Here is a 21767-nt window from a genome sequence, read left to right as displayed (position 1 = left end):
AGCAAGAGATTAAAATAATTAGATTAACATGTCAAAAGATCTCTTTATAGAAAGTGAGGATCTGAGACCAATACAAAATAAAGACAGGCCAGCAGAACCTTAATGTAATGTAATACATTAAACTGGGAGTAAGGGATAAGGAAGAAGAAAGTGGACAGTATCTTCAGCTTTTATTTATTCTAATATTCACATCTGTGCTTCACCATGAAGTCTTCCCTCCCACCCCAGAACAGATTAATTAAGGAGCCAGTTATTTCCAAATGAAAACTAAAAGAGAAATGCTTTCAGATCAGATTTTCCCCTCTGAGGAATGGTTATTTTGGGGAAAAAAAAACAAGAAATGTAAATACTATTTATAGAGCACAAATCTATTTAAACCACCTTTCTCTAGGCCAAAAGCAACATTTAGGCTGTAGACCCACAAAAAGGAAGGATAAAAAAAAGAACATCACAAATTAGAACAATTCAATCCCCTCCACTGGTTTTTTATCAGAACTGGGGAATTCTGCTTGTGCTAAGGCAATGGAAGTGTTCCCAAGGGCTGAAAGCAAGAAGTGGCAAGGAGGCCACCTATGGGACTTCAGAGACAGCTTTCTTGCACCAATTCAAGTCCATAACCACAAAGTCCTGCCGTTCCACTTCCAAGTTAAACTTGACAATTCTTAGGTAACTCTAAACAAACCTAAAATTACAGAGCATCCCCTGTGATATAGTCATCCCTTGTCAGAGCCAGTAACTAAAAGCCATTATGTTGTAATTGGTTATTTTATTTTCCAATCAGCTAATAGTCCCAACTTATGGTTTCCTTCCCTTTTTACGCAATGACTGTCCTTCTCCAGAGAAAGCGACAAATCTGCCTCCAGCTTCATCCTGTGTGAAGATAAAAATACTATTTTCAGAAACTCTTTGGAGGTTTAAAGATGATGCTTTATTCTGCTGACTCATGTACCATCCACCCATTTCCCTTACTTACCCATTTTTCATAGTAAAATATGTCTTTCAAATATATATACAAACCATAATCAGTTGAATTGAAAACACAACCACACAAATACAACTATGGGTCTACCACAGCTTTTATTCTCAAGTTGAATGTACAGTCATCCCTCGCTTATCGAGGTTAATCCGTTCCAGACTCCAGTGGTTGCACCTGGCGTTGAAGGATTCCTGGGGTGCTCGAATACATAGGCCTACCGTCTGTATATACAGTAATTTTAATTACAATACAGGGGTGTATAATTGACAGACAACTGAGCGCGCACTGTATCATTTTCACTGTCTCGATCAACTTTTTAATTAATATTTTGAAAAACCCGCGACAGAGTGAAGCCGTGAAAGTCGAAGTGTGAAGTGGCGAGGGACGACTGTATATCCTTTTGTAGAAGCATCACATTTTAAATGTAAAAAAATATAAAATACCCCCGCCCAGAAAATCACCTATAACTCCACTAACTCCAAAATAACATTTTTGCTGTATATAGTTATATAAACTATTTTCATACTTAATTCCCAATTCTCAAGTCAATGAATTTCTCATCCAGTACATTCTAAAATCTACAGAAAATTCCATCTCGTAAGAGAGGCAGCATTCTACAATGGGATATTACTTCCAGGTTTGCAGTATTTTAAATTGCTGTGGTGAGCAGCTTAATGTGTTTGCACACAGCTCTGATGTGTTTCCTAGAAGTTGAATTCCTCAGTAAGCTATTCTCCCACCAGCAGAAAGAGGACTTGTTTTTTGTTAATCCTCAGAGGATATTTTTCCATTGATTTTTAGATAAGAGTGGAAGGGGCGGGGGAGAGAAACATCAATGTGAGAGAGACACATCAACTGGTTGCCTCCCCCACAATTGAGCTGGGGATTGAACCTGCAACCCAGGTACATGCTCTTGACTGGGAATCAAACCCAAGACCCTTTGGTCTGAGGGCTAATGCTCTAACCACTGAACCAAATCAGCCAGGGCAAGAGGGCTTGTTTTTCTGAATCCTCAAAAACAGTTATCTTTCACCTGTTTGTATTGCTAGTCAGTCAGAGGCATTATCTATAGAAGATGAAGATTCTGAGCTCCAGAACACACACCCCTACACCAGTCCCCTCACCTCATGCAGCTGGTGTTACCCGTGGCAGGGCCTATACAGGGTTTACATGGAGGTGACCATGTAAATGTGAGTCATCCAGTCCTCCTTTTTTGCAGAACCTTGTTTTTCCTACTGTCTGTAACGGTTAATCAGCCTTCTCTCTTCTGAATACATTTAATCACAGCAGGTATCATGCCAATTTTGTCTGCTTAAGGAAGGTATGTCTCCTGTGGTCTTCAAGCTACCCTTCCTAGATTGGCCATTCTCTTGGTGTTGTATATAGCCATAGGGACCCCTTTTCCATGGATCTAAGGCTTTCTTATTTCTACCTTATTCTTTCATTTTAGTAGGGTACATCCTCCAGCAGCTTCCTGAGAAAGGGTGCATGAAGACTACCTTTTTGTAATATCTCACGTATCCCAAAGTACCTTGTTTTTGCCCTCTCATGTTTCAGTGATAGGTTGGTGTTAGGTTGCTCCAGCTGTCATTACAAGGCACCACAGACTGGGGGATTTAAACAAAATGTGTTTTTTCACTGTTCTGGAGGCTGGATCAAAGTGTTAACAGGTTTGGTTTCTTCTGAGGCCTCTCCCCTTGGCTTGCAGATGTCTGCCTTCTTGCTATGTCCGCACATGGTTTTTCCTCTGTGCATCCAAATTTCCTCTTCTTTTAAGAGTACTAGTTAGACTGGATCAGGGACTCACTCTAATGGCCTCATTTCCATTTAATCATCTCTGTAGAGGCCTTTATCTCCAAATTCAGTCACATTCAGAGGTATTGAAGGTAACATAAAAAGGGGAGGGGGACACAATTCAGCCCTTAAGAGTTGGGTACAGAATTTTGGAAGTGTCCTCTCAGAATTTTGAAGACCTGGCTCCACTATTTCCTTGTTTACTGTGTCCTGATGAGATGATGCCATTCTTGATCCATAGTAGAACCTCTTTCCTCTTTCTGGAAGCTTTAGGATCTTTTCTTTGCCTCATTGTAGGGTTATTTTCATTTACCATACTGGATGCTCAGTGGGTCTTCCGACCTACAAACGTGCCCTTCAGTTTAGAACCATCATTTCCCTGATGGTTTCTCCCTCTTTGGTGTCTCTAATCTCTTTTAAGAACTCCAATAATTTGGATGTCAGCACTGTAAACTTTCTGACTATGGTCTTTACTATAGGGTGAGCTTGCTGGGACCTTCTCTGGGGCTTATCAGACTGTCCATAGGAAGCTCCTCCAACAAGCAAGCCCACTGCTAGTGTCTGAGAGCCAAGCAGAGGAAGGACACCAAGGGTGGGCAATATTCAGGATGCAAACTGTCACTCATTCCCACTTTTATCAACTGCACTGATCGCCCCAAGCTAGGGACCTTCCATGATGCCTTTTCCTGGGGTAGTGGAGGCACAGCCCTGACAGAGTTCGGGGAAGGTGGGGATGCAGTTCTGCCTGGTGACTCCTTCTCCATCTTTAGCCCTTCTTTTACAGAGGTGCCCTTTGAAAGCTCTACCACCTAAACCAAGTTGCCTCTGGGTTTTCCTACAGCCTGCCCAGGATGCAGCTTAGTTTATTAGGTCAGTTACCACTTATCTTTCTGCTTGGGGGATTCCAAAGTTTTGCTGCAATTGCTGCCTTTCCTCTTCAGTCTTTATTAACTTATTTCCTTGTACCATAGCTTTAGTGGGGTTTTAGGATGGAGTATAGCTAAGTATGTACCTTCAATCCCATCTTCAGTCATATATTTCTTCTTAAATATTTATGGATAAAATAGCTCCTGCTGTGCCTTCCAGCCTCATCTTCCTTTTTGTATGTCTACAACAGTGGCATCACAAGTCAGTCTGAGGGATACCTCCTGCTGAGGCCTCTAGGCCTGAGTCAGCAAAACTGGCCTATAGCTGGCAATGGCCTAGAAGGGGCCTCAAGGAGGACTTGAAGGGTGATGTATGATCTGGGATCACATTTGCTTCTCTGAGCCTGGAAGGCTCCCAACACTGTGTTGAGAACATTAAGACTAGGAGGGGCTGTGAGTGGGACCGGGGTGTGCATGCAGCATAGTGGTCTCTAGCCCCAGACACTCAAAGGCTACAGGGGAATTCAGTGGTCACAGGGGCCCATAGCCAGAAACTGGCCAGGGATTGGTCCCATCTGGCAGCCCACCATGAACAGGATCACAGCACATATGCCCTCTGATACCCCTAGTACCCAAGAGACCGAGCCTATGAGAAAAGGAACCAGGCAAGTGGTGGGTCTGAAATGTTGGTGGTCTAGAAATACATAGCACACAGCCACAGCTGCTGGGTGGGTGAACAACCTGCAGCAGGGTGTACTGGGTTTTCTGTCTCAGTTTCCAGCACCTGGAAGAAGTGCTCATAGGTGGAACCTCTCCTTTGTCAATACTTCCTGTCCCCACCTGCACCCTTCCCTTCCTGTCACATGGGAACTCTAGGGCCAAGGGAAGCCACTCTTATCAGGTCTCAGTGGAGGCTGTAAAGTCTGGTGCCACTGAGGAAGCCATGTAGCTGTCAGGAGCTCTGCCCCTGGACCCTGGGCATCAAGGCTGCCATGCACCTTCACGCTCAAGGCTGCCATGCACCTTCATGCTCAAGGCAGCCACCTCATGGGACTGTCCCAGGGATTAAATAATTAAGTATAAAGCACCCAGCACAGTGCCTGACACCTGGCAAGGACTCTGTAAGCAGGTATCATGCTGATCACTAACACCAGGTGATGCCAGAGCCGTAGCCTGCACACACCCCACACAGCCTCAACACAACAATCAGGCCTCAGAGGGAGGAGGACTACAGGAATGAAGAAAAATATGACAAATGCCCTGATTCAAAATGGAAAGAATTCCCCACCCATCATTAGAAAGTAAAACTTCTCATTACCCATGAAATATACTCACTTCTTCAACCTTTTTGATCAGTGGACGTGAATTTCTGATGAAAGTGATCTTGCCAAGTTTAAATTCATAATTAGGAATTCCTCTGTAGAGATGATGAAAGAGGAGAAATGTTAGGTCCAGGAGAATACTCAAATTCACTTTTGATCAAGAGGAAGGCAAACCAAAGAGACGAGTATTCTCTTGGCGATTCTCATTCTGGAGTATGCTCTTTATCCTACCCTGGCCTTGAGTTAGCTTTCGGGTACTCCCTAGTATCCCTCCAGGAGAGAATCAGAAGGCAAATGGGGCAGAAACCTTCAGACTTGGGGTCTGGCCTGCAGTGAGGGGTCACCTGGAGGCTTGGGAGGCCCTCATCAAATCTGTCCTTTAGCTTCACGGACCACCCTGGAAGAGGTACACTTGTACTAAACTCATTTTACTCCTTCAGAGAGCAGCTAAAAAGCCCATTTATAGTATTCTCCTTCTGCTCTAACACATAGTAGAGAGGTGACGTATTTCATCCTTGCCTCTACTATGACTGCCACCAGAGTATGGGATCTGTCCAGAGTCTCTGGACCAAACAACAGAAACATATCTCAGTGAGGCAGCTCCTATTTGAGAGAAGTTGAGATCCTATGACTTGAAGTCACAGAAAAATAGATTACTAGATAGGAATCAGAAAGGTTTTAAGTAGGAGAGAGATCTGATGAAGGGCCACTTGGGAGCGGGTGGAGGCTAGATTGTAGTGGTACTGGATTGGGTGGGCAAGATATTGATACAATTCCACTGGGAAACACCAACTGCTTGTCATGTTCCAGTCCCCCAAGGGGAGCATTCAGGGGTAGGGTGAGGGAATTCATCCACCTTGATAGCTTCTTTGATCCAGGCTTTGTCTCCAGAATTGGAGTGAGGCTTCCCATCCCAGAGGTCTGGCACAGACCCTCCCTATACCATGATAAAGCATCAGGCTGGAGCAGAGAGAGGGCAGACCCACCTTTTAATGTCTCCAGGCTTGATTGGGGAGGGGCTGGGCTCTACACCTTTCTTCTTCCCATCCAGTCTATTCCCAGAGCCAGAGAAGGCCTAGACAGGCAAGTGAGAGAGCATGCATGTACTGAGCCCCGAGAGAGAGAGCACATGAATGTTCTTTGCTGAGACATTCATGTGCTGGGATGGGGGGGGGGGGTGCCACCCAGTTGCCCCTAGGAATGAAACCCTTACTCCCCAGCCACTGAAGCGTGGGCAGCTGAGAACTCTCTGCCCAGCCCCCCAGGATTGCTGTGAGCTGAAGGGAGCCTCCTGGCCCAAGAGCAGCCAACCCTTCCCACCCCCACCCCCAAAGAGGGGCAGTCAGTAGTCAATGACAGGTTGAAAGATCTGGCCTTGGCCTCTGCAGGACCACCCAGTTTGGGGCCCCGTGGTGGACTAAGATCTCTTGCAACTGCCCCAGCTCAGCTCTTCAGTCCTGCCTTCTCCACTGCCCCCCAGTACCCTGTACCCTCACACTAGCCATCTCCACTTTATTTCCAGGGAGCCTGGCTGATGACAGTATTGAAGGGTCATGTTTACTTTCAAACATTGCAAGCGAAGAAAAAGAGGACATGTTCTTAGAGATCAATCAAACATGGTCACATTGGTGAATCTAAGTGAAGGATATATGTGTGTTCATTGTACTATTTTAATTTTTTGGTGGGTTGAATTTTAAAAAGAAGAAAAAGTTGTGGCTGCCTTACAGATCTGTTAGGAAGATTCCATGAGAAAGTGGATGTCAAATGCCATATAACTGACAAAGTGGTAGATAGATTTATGTACAGATACCCAGAGGCCCAATCCCTGCTGAGGTCCACGGAGCGTTACAGAGAGTAGCTGGGAAGAGCAGATGGCATGACAGGAGCACAGAACGTAAAACACGTGACCTGGTACTCACACGGAAGCCCAGCTCTCCAGCATAGCCACTATGGTCAGCTTCGCCTTCCTGACAGGGAACAGAAAAATGAGAGAGAAGCTTCTCAGAAGGGACGCCCCAACTTTTCCCTTGGGCCCCTCATTTCTATTGCTGTTTCTGCATCTGAACAGCTGGAACATCACCTGGGAGCAGGGCTAGAAGAAAAGCAGGGAATGTGGCCACATTGGCACCATTAGGCCAAACATGGGCTGGCAGTCAAGACAGACCAGGACACACTCCAAAACACCATTACCAAAGAGGTCAAACCTGCCAGGCTAAGGAGGGAGAAACAACTTACATTTGACTCCTCATGCTGGACTTGTCTTTCGGGTTCTTTGTAGCCCAGTGGAGCATCAAAGTCTACCTGTGTTCCCAAGATGAAAAGGAAAACTGTGAGACATGGTGGCATTTAGGCTTCCTTAGCTTTTCTGTTTGTAATGGAGACAACTGTAGATTCACATGCAGTTTTAAGAAATAACACAGAAAGATGCCCTGTACCCTTTGCCCAGTTTTCCCAATGATGACATTTTACAAAATTATAGTATAATATCACCACCAGGATATTGACATCTACACTATTCAGAATTCCTCAATTTTACAAGAACTCACTTTCTGTGTATGTTTAAGTTCTCACAATGTTATCAGCAGTGTAGGTCCATGCATCCATGCCCACAGTTGAGATGCTGAACAGTTCCAAGACCATACAGAATCCCTTCATGTTGTCCTTCTATATCCACACCCACACCTCCGCTGGCAGCTTTGTCCACCACCCAGAGCCCCTTGCAACCACTATTCTGTCCTCCTTTTCTGAAGTATTGTCATTTCAAGAATGTTATAAAAATGGAATCAGTGTGTAACCATTTGGGATTGGCCTTTTTTGCTCAGCATCATTCTCTGGAAAGCCACCAAACTGTTGTGTGTCCCAATAGTTCCTTCCTACTCAAGTTGAGTAGCCTTCCTTAACTTTTTTTTAAAAATTGAGTTTCCTTAGTATTCAAGAAATTCAATCCTTGGCAGGTCTGAGATGCCAGTAGATTTAGCCATTTCAGAACTGGGGGCAACTCTGCCACCTCCACTGGTCCTGAGAAGGATCACAGGGTCAGCAGCCTCCTCATGATGCTCTGGCAGCATTTCTCTCTTCTCTCACCGGAATAGTCCTGGGGGCTGTGTGACAGTGACACCCTCATGGGGCACTGGCCTGCAGGGGTTACCAAATGCCCATCTTCCCCAGGCCGGAATGCAGTGTAAGCAGCAAAGCCACTCACATTCATGTCACACTCGATGATGGACACAGCCTTGTCAGGCTTGGTCTCCATTACCCGCAATTCATAGATCTGTGGGAAAAACATAGAAATCAGTCGGATAGTTTAATGGCAGCACAGAGAGCTGTCACTATTCATGTTACTGCAGCTCCCACTGGATTCTTGCAGACACATCATTCACCTCCACGACACCCTCCTCAGCCACACCACTTGCTCCAACAATGAGGTTATGGGGTGGACTGCTTTGATGCCTACCCATCACTCAAAAGAAGCTATTCTCCAAAAGTGGTTCAAATCAGACAAGGGAATTATGGATCAAACTGCAAAAAACATTCATAACCTTTATCCCAGAAAGTATACTCCTAGGAATTTATTCTAAGTAAATAATTAGTTTAAATATGCAAAGAGAAAATTCTAAGAATGCTCACTCCAACATTGCTAAGAATAGTGTATAGCCAAAATGTGTTCATATAGAAATTACAGCTACCAGTGGAATACAATGCAGCCAAAAAAAAAAATTAAAAAACCAGTTGTTGCTGTGTGTCCAGAATAATCTCATGTATGTAAAAACATATATTAAAAACACTCAAAGGGTAGGAAATAACAGTGGCTGGATCTATTTTTTTCAACAGTGCTGTAAGTTATCCCTTTTTTAAAAATTCTCACCTGAGGATATGTTGTTATTGATTTCAGAAAGACAGGAAGGGAGAGGGAGAGAGAAACATCGACCAGTTGTTTTCCACATGCACCCCAACCGGGGATTGAACCTACCACCTAGGTATATGCCCTAACAGGTAATCGAACCCATGAACTTCCGGTGTACAGGATGACACTCCAACCAACTGAGCCACACCAGCCAGGGTTTTAGGTTATTCATTTCATTAATTCTTTGTCAGCTGTTGTTCAACTGTTTATCAAATCTTCCTGTGTTTTTTTTAGTCTTTTGTTGTTTGATAAATTTTATAATTCCCCTTTTTAGTTTCTTTGAACATTTTATACATAATAATTTTATATTTGCACCTGAAAATCCCAATACTGATTTCCTTAAGGGTTTTTTTTTCCCCTTAAGGATTTAACTCTCACCCTGGCCGGTTTGGCTCAGCGGTTAGAGCATCGGCCTGCAGTCCAGAGACCCGGATTCGGTTCCAGCTAAGGGCGCGTACCTCGGTTGCAGTTTGTCCCTGGCCCTGGTTGGTCGTGCGGGTGGCAACCACTTGATGTGTCCCTTTCACGTTGATGTTTTTCGCTCTCTCTCCCTCCCACTCTATCTGAACAAAAAATGGAAAAATGTCCTCGGGTGAGGACAAAAAAAAAAGGGGGGGGTTTAACTCTCCTTTTGTTGTCTCTGCTTTGTGTGTCTGGTGGTTTTATTATGAGTTCCTGTTTCTTTGTTCAATCTATAACAATGCCAAGGGCTTAAATAAAATGGGGGTGCTTTTCCAAACAGAATTTGGGTTCCTTCTCCTGGGATGAGGACAACACCCACCTATAGGTTTATTTTGGCCCCTTTAAGAGTTCCAGTTTAATGTGGAAGTCTCTGATTCAGATCTCCTACTATAGCACTGATATGGCCATTTGCCAACAGGATAGCCTTGCTGAAAGATTCCTGAAAACTTCTATATTTCTTGGGAGCCCACCAACACATTAATAACCTAGGTTTTATCCTGATTTAATTGGGCCCTTTAGAGTACCTAGTCTTCCATATTTCCATACTCTTTGCAACTCACCTTTCCTTTCAGTGCAAAACTGTCATCAATTTATATTTAGCATTATTACCTTAATAAAGAACAGTATTAAGCCTACCTGTAATTAATTATGAAAGCATATACAGTATTCAGTTAACGTAGACAATACCTAAAATGTTCCCCACAAAGCTAAAGGAAATAGTATTATTTCTTAGTTTTATTAGAAAAGTGTTATTCAAAACCCAAAAAATTGAAAAGTAAGGATTCTCAATATCACATGCAACAAATAGAAATTGTTGGAGAACACCCTGGATCCCTATGCTGACACCAAGAGAGAAAATGTCCTCTTGATTACAGAAGAGACCGGCTAAACCGTTGCTCCTGTTCATATACGAGGGCTCCAGTCCCTGAGGGAACAGAAGAGTGTGTGAAGGAGCTAAGAGCTGGCCTCAGGGAAAGGCATGCCAGGGCTGTGGTCACTCTTAAGTAGAAGGAGGTCCACCCTGACAGCAACTCTGTGACAGTTAATCATGGTCATTGTCACAGTGGACAAGGGGTACTCACATTACAGTGCTCTATGCCTGTGTTTGGAATGCCTATCAATAGGATTGGCAACTATTACATCTTTCCTCAAACATGCTGCCACAAATAATGGGTAAGTGGGTGCTGTCTTGAATTCATGGGAACTCATCTGTCAGTATGAATGAAATATGAAGGACGAAATATAGTACTTCACTTTACAGCTAAACTGTCTAGATCCAGACACCTAGGAAGCATGGAATCATGGATGAACATAACTGGTGTTCAGACCTGAAAGACTTGTGTCAAGATGGACAAGCCCAGAGAAAAGCTATTGTAGTTAAGAAAAAACTAGCCTTGGCTAGTTTGGCTCAGCAGTTGAGCGTCAGTCTGCGGACCAGAGAGTCCTGGGTTCGGTTCCCGCTAGAAGCATGTACCACCAAAAAATAAAAAATAAAAAACCAAAGCTAAAGAAAACGTATGGAGGAGAATGTAGGCTCCCATGAGGAGAGGTGACCTCAGGTGGCATTATCATTAGGTGAAGCCAGTCTCTGTTTCTAGGTGCCCCACAGCACTTGGAGCATACTGCATGGCCAGCTCCAGGAGAGCCTGTATGCTTCCAAGGGAGGAAAACAAAAGGACAGGGGCCCAGACTGGCTCATTTCTGTGTCCCAACAACCTAGCAAAGGGCTTATTTCAGATTTTAGGTGCAATGCAATCTTTCTGACTGAGGCACAATTGAAAGGCTCCCCACCATGACACACAGATGTGTGATTAATAAGTATAACAATGTCAAGTTCATTCACCAATAAATGTAATCAATTATCCAAACATAGTTGCTGAATTATTAGTATAGGGCTCTAGAAAGCAAACAATAGGCAACAATTAGTTGACAAAAGTCAGGTATACACTGCTTAAAAAGAATCCCCATTCAAATACCAGAATGGCACTGCAGGTCCTCCTTAGGTGTGACCTGCTCTGAGCTAGGCTCCCAATACACTCACCTTCTCATTATAGTTGATGGCAATTACATCTCCAGTGGTCAGACAGGCAAAGTTTCTCAATGCGTTTTCTAATCTGCAGACACACACTGTCAAGGCATAAACATAAACTGTAGCTCCAGAATCTGCCATGGTGACATGGTACATCCCAGAGAGGATCTCAGTCAGAGGGAGAAAAAGCCAGGCTGTCTAGGTTCACTTCTCTTGGTCACAAAGACTTCCAGGTGACAGCAACTTTGTGAAAAGGGCCTTATTTGGGATGCTGTCTTCATTCCTCATGTGAAATCCCATGAGTGCCCTGCCCTCAACTCCTGAGGAACCCTGAGCTGCCAGACTCAATCGACTCAGCCTCTGAGGATGGAAACAGCTTTCTCACCACTGCTCTGTGTGCTCCTCACATTCTCTGCTCTACATTGACTGCCTTTATCCACGCTGTCAGCCAGACCAGGGAACATTGGGTTGACTCTCAGCTGATGAAAGTAATGCCCTTTCTCCATATACTAATAAGTTACCGATGATGAGAGAAACTGTCTCTGAAAGCAATCCAGTAAGTATGCATCACAATACATGTAAAAATCCAGAGAAAATCATGGGGTGGGGGCTATAGTCACAGAAGCAGGCCCCATTCCTAGGCACTGATATCCAGACAAGCACTTCTAACCAGAGCTCTGAAGGTCAAGGTAACCAGATCTCTCCAAAGGACACTGTCCTGCCTGCAGGATGGGAAGCCTCCACCACTGATTGCTGTGAGCAGAGCCCAGCACCACTGCATGTTCAGGACCTGGCTGCATGGGGCTCAACACACCAGTCCACAGACATAGTCAGTGGATGGCTCAACATGGCCCACTCACATTTAAAACATGGTTGGCAGCAGCTTGCTCCTGAGCTCCTGCCTGGGATGAGTGTGCAGGGGGCCAGGTGGAGGCAGCTTTACTGTCCACTTATCTGTATTATTTTCAAACATGCATTTTAAAAAACAAATAAGTGATAAAGTGACCACTCTATAACATGATCTCAATAAGCCAAAGAGGGGCCTCCAAGCTACTGTAGTCCACACACAGCATGACCCTCACCTATATTGGTCATTCCTTAAATTATAAACACATGTCTGGCTTATGGTCAGAGGAGAACATACGAAAGAAAAAAATCACTAGAACCTAAAATCTTTGATTTCCTCTTACTGAGAGAAAGAAAACTAAGTTGATGCTTCCCAATGGTTTGTAGTGAAGAGGCTTGGATAAAAGGGAAGGCTAATTGGCAAATTCATAAGCACCAGTGGCTCACAGGGGTTGGGAACTGAAATGCAGACCAGCTGGTCTCCCTTCTACCAGAATATACTAGCCTTTGTGCTAGGTGTCATAGTCAACCTGAATGAAGGATTCAACTTTGCCCATGAAGAAGTACATGGAGAGTACACGGAGGAGGCCCACAGAGTGTCTATCGCATTTGTCAGGTCCAGGAGCCTAGGCAGATGTACTGGTTGAACCTCACTATTCTCAAATTACAACTCCAATCACAATAAATATGTGCTCCTCAAAGAAGGCACATGTTCAACAAAGCACTCTGCCAGCATACCCCTCTTTTGTCCAAAAGAACCCTTCTTATTTCAAAAGGATACACTGCTTTGGGGTTAGTGATGTCCAGGAAGTCAGGGCTCTGAGGCTGAAACTTGGAGTATGTGGCCACTTGAAGGTTGACACTCTCCACCTGAACCAGGCCCCCTTCTTCTAATAGCAAATTCTGCATCATCTAAAGGAAAAAGAAGGCTACATAAGGCTTCTGGAAATCAGATGGCCAGTAGGACTGTCACTGACCCATACACTAGGCAGGCTATAGCCTGACATTCAGATGGCCTCTTCCTAGGGACCCTGTTCCAGGCTGACTCACCCTGAAGCAGCCCAGGAGCCTGAGGCGGATGGAGCCTGCCAATCAACCAACAGAATGCATGTGCATGGGGGTTGACTCAGCAGTAACACCTGGGAAACCCCAGGCAAACACCTACTCTTGTCAAGAGCTGGAAGGCCAGCTCAGGAAGAGGCAGGCCGGCAGCTCCATGCTACCTAAAGTAAGGCATCCCAGGGCATGTTAAGTTTCTCAGAAAAAAGGATTCAATTAGTTTTCTGCTCCAAAGTGGTCTAAGAACTTAGATAAGGGGCCACCCAAACTCCAAGTCTATAGGCTAGAGAGCACCTTTGAGGTATAGGATATCCCAGTATCACCACCTCCTCTCTCACCTCCATAGAGGGGACTCATATAGGTCCCTACAGATCCAGAGTGGCTTCAGAAAGTTGTCACTGCTTGACATTTCAGCCACTCACAGAGCTCTACTGGATGAGCACAAGACCTCAAACTCAGGAGGTGGGGACCTCCAGACACACAGAAGAGTGAGTAATGAGAGGCAAGTGCTGGGAAGGGCAAGTAAGCAGGAAAGCAAATTGGGTCTGGGCTTTGAGGTATTGGGACCGAGATTGGAAAATATTACTAGAGAGGCCAGGCAGCAAGTATGAAGCAGTGGAAGGCTCCTGTAGGGGAGCAGTTGGCCCCACCTAGCACTTGGGAAGGGTTCAGGCTTAAGAGCAAGCCTAAGTACTCTAAAAATCGAAAATGCTGTATTTAGACCATTCCAAAAATACTCCTGCTTCATTTCTTTTTCTTTTAATTCTCACTGGGGATATTCTCCCATTTATCTTCAAATAAAGTGGGAGGGAGAGAGAGAGAGACAGAAAGAAGGAGAGTGAGAGAGACACAATGATTGGTTGCCTCCCACCCAACCCTGACCAGGGTAGGGGACCAAACTGCTACCGAAGGTATGTGCCCTTGACTGGCATCAAACCCATGACTCTTTGGTCTATGGGATGACACTCTAACCACTGAGGCAAACTGGCCAGGGTAATTATCTTTAGAAATTTGAGAAAGCCTAACCCAGGAGATCACAGGTAAATGGCATGGCTGTGGTATCTAGGGGCTTTAGATGAGCAACCATCAGAGAAAAGGCTATTCTGAATGCCCTCCCTCACTTTGAATCTGGGGGCAAGACACTTGAACCTGCAGGGAGGGGGGGTGTCCTGCCTGAGTTCCCATCCCCGAGACAGGCTTACAGACTCTCCAGAGACTAGGATGGCCCCACTCACCCAGTGTGGCAGGTAGCAGATACCCTCATCAGCCACAAATTCCAGCACACCGCAGTGCGTCATGCGGTCCGAGTTCTTATTGGTCAGTTTGAACAGCATGGGGTAGGTAATGTTTAGTCGGCCTAGAAACAAGAGAGGCTATGAGACAAAGTTTCTGCAAGGGAGAGAAACTCTGTTACCCCAACATGCTTCCCTAGAAAGTGGCCTCCTGGACACTCAACATGGCTCCACATAGCGTTGCACCCCAAAGCAGGCACTAAGACCCATGTGGTGTTTAGCCGTTCATGGTCTGCCCACCCACAAGATCCCAAATTCCCTGTGAGATCACAGAACTTGGAAATATTCAGTGACTCAGGTTCTTAGCGGCAGCTCATACTTGTGATTTTCTGAAATTCTAATTTTAAAAAGGTGGCATGTTCACTCACTTATTTGCAAATAATTTAAGTGCCAACCATGTGCTGGACAAAATTGTCACCTTCAAAGGTTTCTAATGAGCAAACCAAGAAAGAAAACAAGCGTACCAGATGCAGGGGTGGAATAGGAAGAAGCAGGGCTCCTGGAGGATGTCCTCCAGGCGAGTCAAGGTGGGAAGGTCAGGAAGGGAAATCCAGGCAGAGGAAGTAGCCTGAGCAAAGGCATGGAGGGAAGGGGAGCCCAACCAGTTCAGGAATAGCTTACAATTAGGTAAGACTGGAGCAGGGGGACAGAGTATGGAGCTGTCAGGAGGAGAGGCTGGGTGGGACACCATGCAGAATGACTGACACGAGTCAGCAGTGTGGGCTCTCAGCAGGATCACGACACAGTACATCCCCTTTGAGGGTGAAACCACATAGAGGGTCATAGGCAGGCAAACAGGAGTGTTGGTATGCAGACCCAGGAGTGCAGGGGGGAACAAAAAAGAGGGGCTATCAATGGGAAGCAGAACCCAGAAGAGTTGGGACTGGGATAGACTGACATGGTGACGGTGTTTGTCACATGCCAGGCCCTCACTCAGTCTTCCCTGAACAGTGAGGTAGGTACTTCATTACCCACCACCCTTTTTTATTTTTAAATCCTCACCCAAGGATATTTTTCCATTGATTTTTTTAGATAGAGTGAGAAGGAGGGAGGGAGGGAGAAACATCAATGTAAGAGAGACACATTGATAGATTGTCTTCCATACAACCCAGACTAGGGCTGGGGATTGAACCCAAAACCGAGGTACATGCCCTTGACCAGGAATCGAACCCATGACTCTTCAGTCTGTGGGCTGACACTCTAACCGCTGAGCTAAATTAGTCAGGGCATGTCATCATCCCTTTTATCTATGGGGAACTAAAGCAAGCAAGTTCAGCAACATGCCCAGGATCCATGGCCCAGAAGTAGTGACACTGGGATTCCACCCATATTACTGGCCCAGGATTAACCACTGAGGTCCACTTTAGCCTGTCGATTTAAGTAAACATGGCAACAGAAGTTTCATTCAGCAGTCAGGAGGTATGGCAGACTTGTTTCAGATCTCCCTAAAAATTCTGGTAAAGCAGACCAAATAATGAGCTTGGGCATGGCACCAAAGATAGGGGAGGAGAGCCTCCAGAAGTGGCTCCTCACTGCAGAGGCAGTGACGGACATGGGTGTTTCCCCATCACAAAAGGTGACTTGAATGCTGTCAATATTCCTGGGTCAGCTCAAATGGAAAAGCAGACTGTCTGGGAGCTCTGACCCCTCCTCTATTATTATAGGGACCTGTCTGAGGGATGTGAACCCCTCAGCTCTATCCACCCACCGGTTGAGCTGAAGCCGGGATTAAAGGCCTCCATCGAGTGTGGCCACTGCTGCTGTTGGCATCGGTGAAGCCCTGTTGATTAAAGGCTACCACCTTATACCTTCTGAATGGTGTTATGTGTGTTTAGGCTGTTTACAAACACACCACAAGGCAGCATCTAGGAGGAGGTAGACCTGCCACACAGCAGCTCTGATAGGTGCTGTGTGTCCCCATTTAAAGATGAGGTCACTGAATTTCAGAGAGGCCAAGTCACTAGTCTAGAGCCAGGCGGGGCAAGGTGCTAAGTCCAAGGCAGAGTGACACCAGAGCTGGCATCCTTTTTCCAAGTATACTGAACACCAAGTATGTACCCTCCTGCTGGTGGCCTCCATGTCTCCAGCTTCAGATGGGAGGAATTCAAACAGAAACACCGCTTAATCTCAAAGGCAATGACTGTGCCTGTGGTCAATGTTTTCTATGTCCAAGTAGAGTGGGGCCAGTGTATGAAGTCTCCAAATTGTTCTCGTGGGATGAGGGGGTCAGGGAAAGAGGCAGGAAGCAATGAGAGGAATAGCTTCTGGGGCAGAAGACTCCATTTTTTACATACTGCTGATGTACTAGGGCAGAGGGGGTAGAAATGAGGGCCTGGAGCTGAGGAAAGATGCTTGGGTTGGCTATGAGAGCCCTGACGCACAGCATCCTCTTGGGAGCCGGCCATCATCCTCTGGGAGAAAACCTAGTATACCCAGCCAACAGCATCTGCTGCCTAGACAGTGTGATAAGCACTGATGCTCCAACCTTCCTTTAGTACTGATGGGATCAGAGATGGGGATGGGGGTAGGATCAGGGGAGATCCCCTTCAAAGAGGAGGGACCTGGATTTGAATAGTCACTGGCTCCCAGGGCCACCTCACTGGGGCATCTGTGAACCCAGCTCTCCTAATCCAGCATGCATACTCCAGTGACAATTCCTGGCCAGATGTGGCATCCATCTTTATATTACCTCGGTTCTCAAGTCATGTAGAAGATACTTACTGAGTTGATCGAGGGCTGAGGGTGGCATAATTACTGTGAAAAGAACATTTTAAAAACATTAGAAAATAAAAAGGACAGAACAAAAGCCAAAATGCAGTTTCTGTTATATCTTTAAAAGTATTAAATGATACTTATATGGTAGCCTAAACTTAATAATAATCTTTCACAAAGAAATTTGCTTTCTGTAATTTATTCTGGGGAACTGAATGGCTACTAGCCAGAAATCTAATCATAATTTGGACTCCACCCCACCACACCCCAGAAAATCTAGGACAAGCAATATTTTCACTGTAAATAGCTACTGTTACACATGCAAAATAAGGACTGTTGAAGACTATAAGCACTTCAGGCTGAGGGCAGGAAAAGTTACTATTCAAAATAAAAACAAGCACATACTCTTCCCGCCTTTCTCCACATCTGACCTGTCATTAGGCCCTGCAAGCATGGACACGGAGAAGCAGCGGTACTGCGTGGAGAAGCGGTTCTGGAAGACCCGGGGAATCGGGTGGTCAAACATGTTGAAAGAGAACTAGAAGGAGAAAAGAGATGCTGGAGTTAGAATAGAACAAAGGTACATTTCTTCTCATCAAAAGCCAAATCAGATCAGGGTAGTTAATGTAGCTAAATGTTGTCGAAGAATAAGATGCACCGAAATCCTGATGGACGAGGGTAGTCTGCCTGAATCACTTCTTGGTAGCACAGTGAATCTCAAATCTGTTTCAACCTTTTCTGCCATGTCCAGTCTATTCCTCCAATCTATTCTCCACCATTTTTAGATAATAAAATCTTACCAAAATAACTGGGCACATGAAGCCTGTCTTTAATCTCTTTAACCCCCGCCCTGAGTCAGGATCCAGGTAGGACCTTCACAAACCTCAGGAAGGCCCCACAATCTCCTACACCTGCTATCTCCCCTTCCCCCGACCCCAAGCTGGTTCCTCTGCCTGGTACACTTTTCTTTTCCTCATTAATTAAAAAGTATCTATTTATTGAGTGCCCACTGTCTGCCAGGCTCTGCTCTAAGCACTAGAGGAGCATCGTTCCAGTGAGGGTTGTTCATTAACAAAACAGGTGAAACCTCTGCCCTGAAGAGCTGACATTCAACACCAGGGAAACATGCAAAAGAAAATGCCTGCGTGCCAGGAGGTGATAAATGCTCTGAGGACAAAAGAGGTTAAAGGACAGAGAGCTCCTGGGAATGTTATTTTAAGTGGGTGGTCAGGAAAGGACACTCTAGAGTTGGGAATGCCTAGAGAGGAAGCCAACCAGAAAAACAGTGAACAGCATTTCAGGCAGCGGGAAGAGCAGGTGCCCAGTGTTTATATCTCTTCCCCTTGCTTCCATGACCATCCTTTCCTTTCTCCAGGAACCTTCCCTGTTCTGCCCAGGGTTAGGGCTGGTGCTCCTCCAATGTGCCCTCATGTTGTGCTACAATGTGGTACTCCCTTCCTCCTGTTAATAAGTAAAGCCAGGACTTGGTGGCATCAAGAAGGTAAGATTCCAGCTCTGAAAGCTGTGGATTATGATGAGGCTTAGAAAACATGTTACACAGCAACCTGGGGTCTTCTCAAAGTACTGCAACTACTATGACCTTAAAAAAGAATTATATATATATATATATATATATATATATATTATATATACACACACACACGTAATAGCACATGAGATAGATTTGTATCCAAAAGAACTGAAAGTGTAATCTTGAAGAGATAATTGTACACCCATGTCCACAGCAGCACTATTGACAATAACAAAGAGGTGGAAAAGAACTGAAATGTCCATTGATGGATGAATGGATAAAGAAAATGTGATGTATAGCTCTGGCCGGTTTTGCTCAGTGGTTAGAGCGTTGGCCTGCAGTCCAGAGAGACCTGGGTTCGGTTCCCGCTAAGGGCATGTATCTCAGCTGCAGTTTGTCCCTGGCCCTGGTTGGGTTGTGCGGGTGACAACCACTCGATGTGTCCCTTTCACGTCAATGTTTCTCTCTCTCTCTCTCTCCCTCCCACTCTATCTAAACAAAATATGGAAAAATGTCCTCGGGTGAGGATAAAAAAAAAAGAGAAAATGTAATGTATACATACAATGGAATATTGTTCAGTCCTAAAAAGGAAATTCTCACATATACTACAACATGGATAAGCCTTGATGACATTATGTTAAATGAAGTAAGTTGAACACAAAATGACAAAAACTGTATGATTCCCCTTATATAAGGTCCCCAGAGTAGTCAAATTCAGAGACAAAAAGTAGAATGTTGGTTTCCAGGGGCTGGGGGGAGGGGTCAGTGGAACTTTTTTTAAAACTTAGATTCAGTTTTGCAAGATGAACAAGTTCTGTAGAACCATTACACAACAATGGGAACATTAAAAATGGTGAAAATTGCCCTGACCAGTTTGGCTCAGCAGTTAGAGCGTCAGCCTGCAGTCCAGAGAGACCCGGGTTCGGTTCCCGGTAGGGGTGTGTACCTCGGTTGCAGTCTATCCCTGGTTGGGTTGTGCGGGTGGCAACCACTCAATGTGTCCCTTTTGCGTCGATGTTTCTCTCTCTCTCTTTCCCTCCCTCCCACTCTATCTGAACAAAAAAAAAAAAAAAAAGAAAAAATGTCCTCATGTCCTCGGGTGAGGATAAAAAAATTAAATAAAAATAGTGAAGATGGATTTTTTTTGACAAGTTTTAAAAAATATCTCAAAATAGAGAAATATTTCTTGACTTGATTCTACAGCTACATTAAGTAGAGGAAAAGCCATCTATTGATAAGGTGGTTTACTAGCAATTTCAAAATTAGTAAGCTGAATCAGCCATCTTCCTAAGAAGCTATATTTATTTCTCAAATGTTTCTTCACTCCCGTGTTCTGGTACAGTAGTTTTTTTTTTTTTTTAATCCTCATCTGAGGACATTTTTCCATTTTTTTTTTTTTTTGTACAGACAGAGTGGGAGGGAGAGAGAGGAAGAGAGAGAGAGAGGGAAACTTCGATGTGAAAGGGACACATCGAGTGGCTGCCACCCGCACGACCAACCAGGGCCGGGGACAAACTGCAACCGAGGTACACGCCCTTAGCGGGAACCGGACCCGGGCCTCTCTGGACCGCAGGCGGACGCTCTAACCGCTGAGCCAAACCGGCCAGGGCTGGTATAGTAGTTATTAAACCTTTGACTCTTCTTTTAACCAAAAGAACTCTGTGTTCAACAAAATCTTGGCCAGAAGCCTAACAAAATGAAACAGTATTTCTGCATGAAATAAAGAAGAAAAGTAGGGGCCTCCCTGAGTGCCTCTCATTATACCACCCCATCTAAGCCATTCTTCTCTTTGCAGTATGAAAGGAGAAAATGTGCAAAGTATTTAATACCCATACCAACCTGCCTTCAATCCACCCAATAACCTGACTTTCTGCCCCTCCTTGCTACTCCCCACCTCAAATCCTACTTTCCCTTATAATCCCAATGCCTAGCATATTACCTAGCACTTATCAGGCATTCAATGTCTGTTAAGTGGATAAACTTCAGAATAGAAGTATAATTCGACACCAACACACTTAATATAAAATCTAATAATCGTTCCATTTTTACAAAAATAAACAGGTGACACTGAGGCAATGTTGTACAGTAATTAGACTGAGCTTGGCTTCAAATTTTCACTCCCCACTTTTGTGATCTAAACGACTTGCCTCTTTAAACCTTAGTTTTCTCACGGTTAGAACAATAATTAATAACCAGCCTTGCCTCCAAGGGCTCTGTAGGGATTAAATGAGATTATGTGTAATGAGGGACTGTGGGTGTTAAAGAAAAGCTGTGTGACAGGAAAAGCGCCAGCAAATATTAGCTACTACTGTTATCTTTACTGTAATCGCTTAAATTGCCGAAGACATGATCACCCAGGCATGACCAGGAGGTACTGGGCTCAAGGAACTGGGACAGGAGCGGAGTGTTCCCGCTCACAGGGATGTTCTCCCATGCATTCTTCCTGGGAAGCTCCTCACCACAACCACCTTTGAAACAATTTGATGTTTATGGAAACCTGTCACGTGTCTACCACTGAGAAAACCGTGGGTGGACACAAACGTAGAGGGAACTCAAGTTCAACTGCGAGAAAATGAAAACCATGCCCCGAACCAGCGGGGATGACCCGCGACCGTTCGTAGTCAGGGGTACGGTTCTTGCCTGGTGCTCCCAGAACAGACAAACAGGCCTGACGCAGGCCCGGGTGACTCGGCATCTTCTCAGCGGTCCTGTCCACCGCGCCGGGTCCTAACCCCGGTCCCGGCCCCAGCTCCCGGGCCCTGCCTCGCCGCGCTCACCATGATGGCAGCTCAGCCACGAAGACGCCGCTAGGTCCGGGAACGTTAGGACCCGAGCCCGTCGACTTGCTCTCCTCACAGCCGCCGCCGCCGCCGTTGCCTTGTCTCTGACGTCCCGGAAGGATCACCGGAAGTGCCGGACTATACACCCCGGGGGAGGTGCCGAGGACAGGGCTGGGTTGCAATAGAGAAAAAGC

At 45.3% G+C, this 21767-nt stretch overlaps 1 protein-coding gene across 1 annotated transcript; it reads right to left on the bottom strand.

The window, feature by feature from the left end:
- Positions 1-749: 749 nt before the first annotated feature.
- UFD1 (ubiquitin recognition factor in ER associated degradation 1) lies at positions 750-21701 on the bottom strand. Its single transcript, XM_036276894.1, has 12 exons — positions 21571-21701; positions 17668-17800; positions 17272-17304; positions 14494-14615; positions 12981-13111; positions 11366-11438; positions 8161-8229; positions 7194-7259; positions 6878-6925; positions 5945-6033; positions 4972-5053; positions 750-870 (listed from the first exon to the last, which is right to left on the bottom strand). The coding sequence occupies exons 1-12, from the start codon at positions 21571-21573 to the stop codon at positions 796-798; spliced, it is 924 nt and encodes a 307-aa protein (XP_036132787.1). The 5' UTR covers positions 21574-21701; the 3' UTR covers positions 750-795.
- Between the last annotated feature and the right edge of the window lie 66 nt (positions 21702-21767).

This window comes from Molossus molossus, unplaced genomic scaffold (assembly GCF_014108415.1).
Source record: "Molossus molossus isolate mMolMol1 unplaced genomic scaffold, mMolMol1.p scaffold_m16_p_22, whole genome shotgun sequence".
Taxonomy (NCBI): Eukaryota; Metazoa; Chordata; class Mammalia; order Chiroptera; family Molossidae; genus Molossus; species Molossus molossus.
Note: the sequence above shows the minus strand (reverse complement) of the source record. Positions and strands in the feature narration are given on the sequence as shown.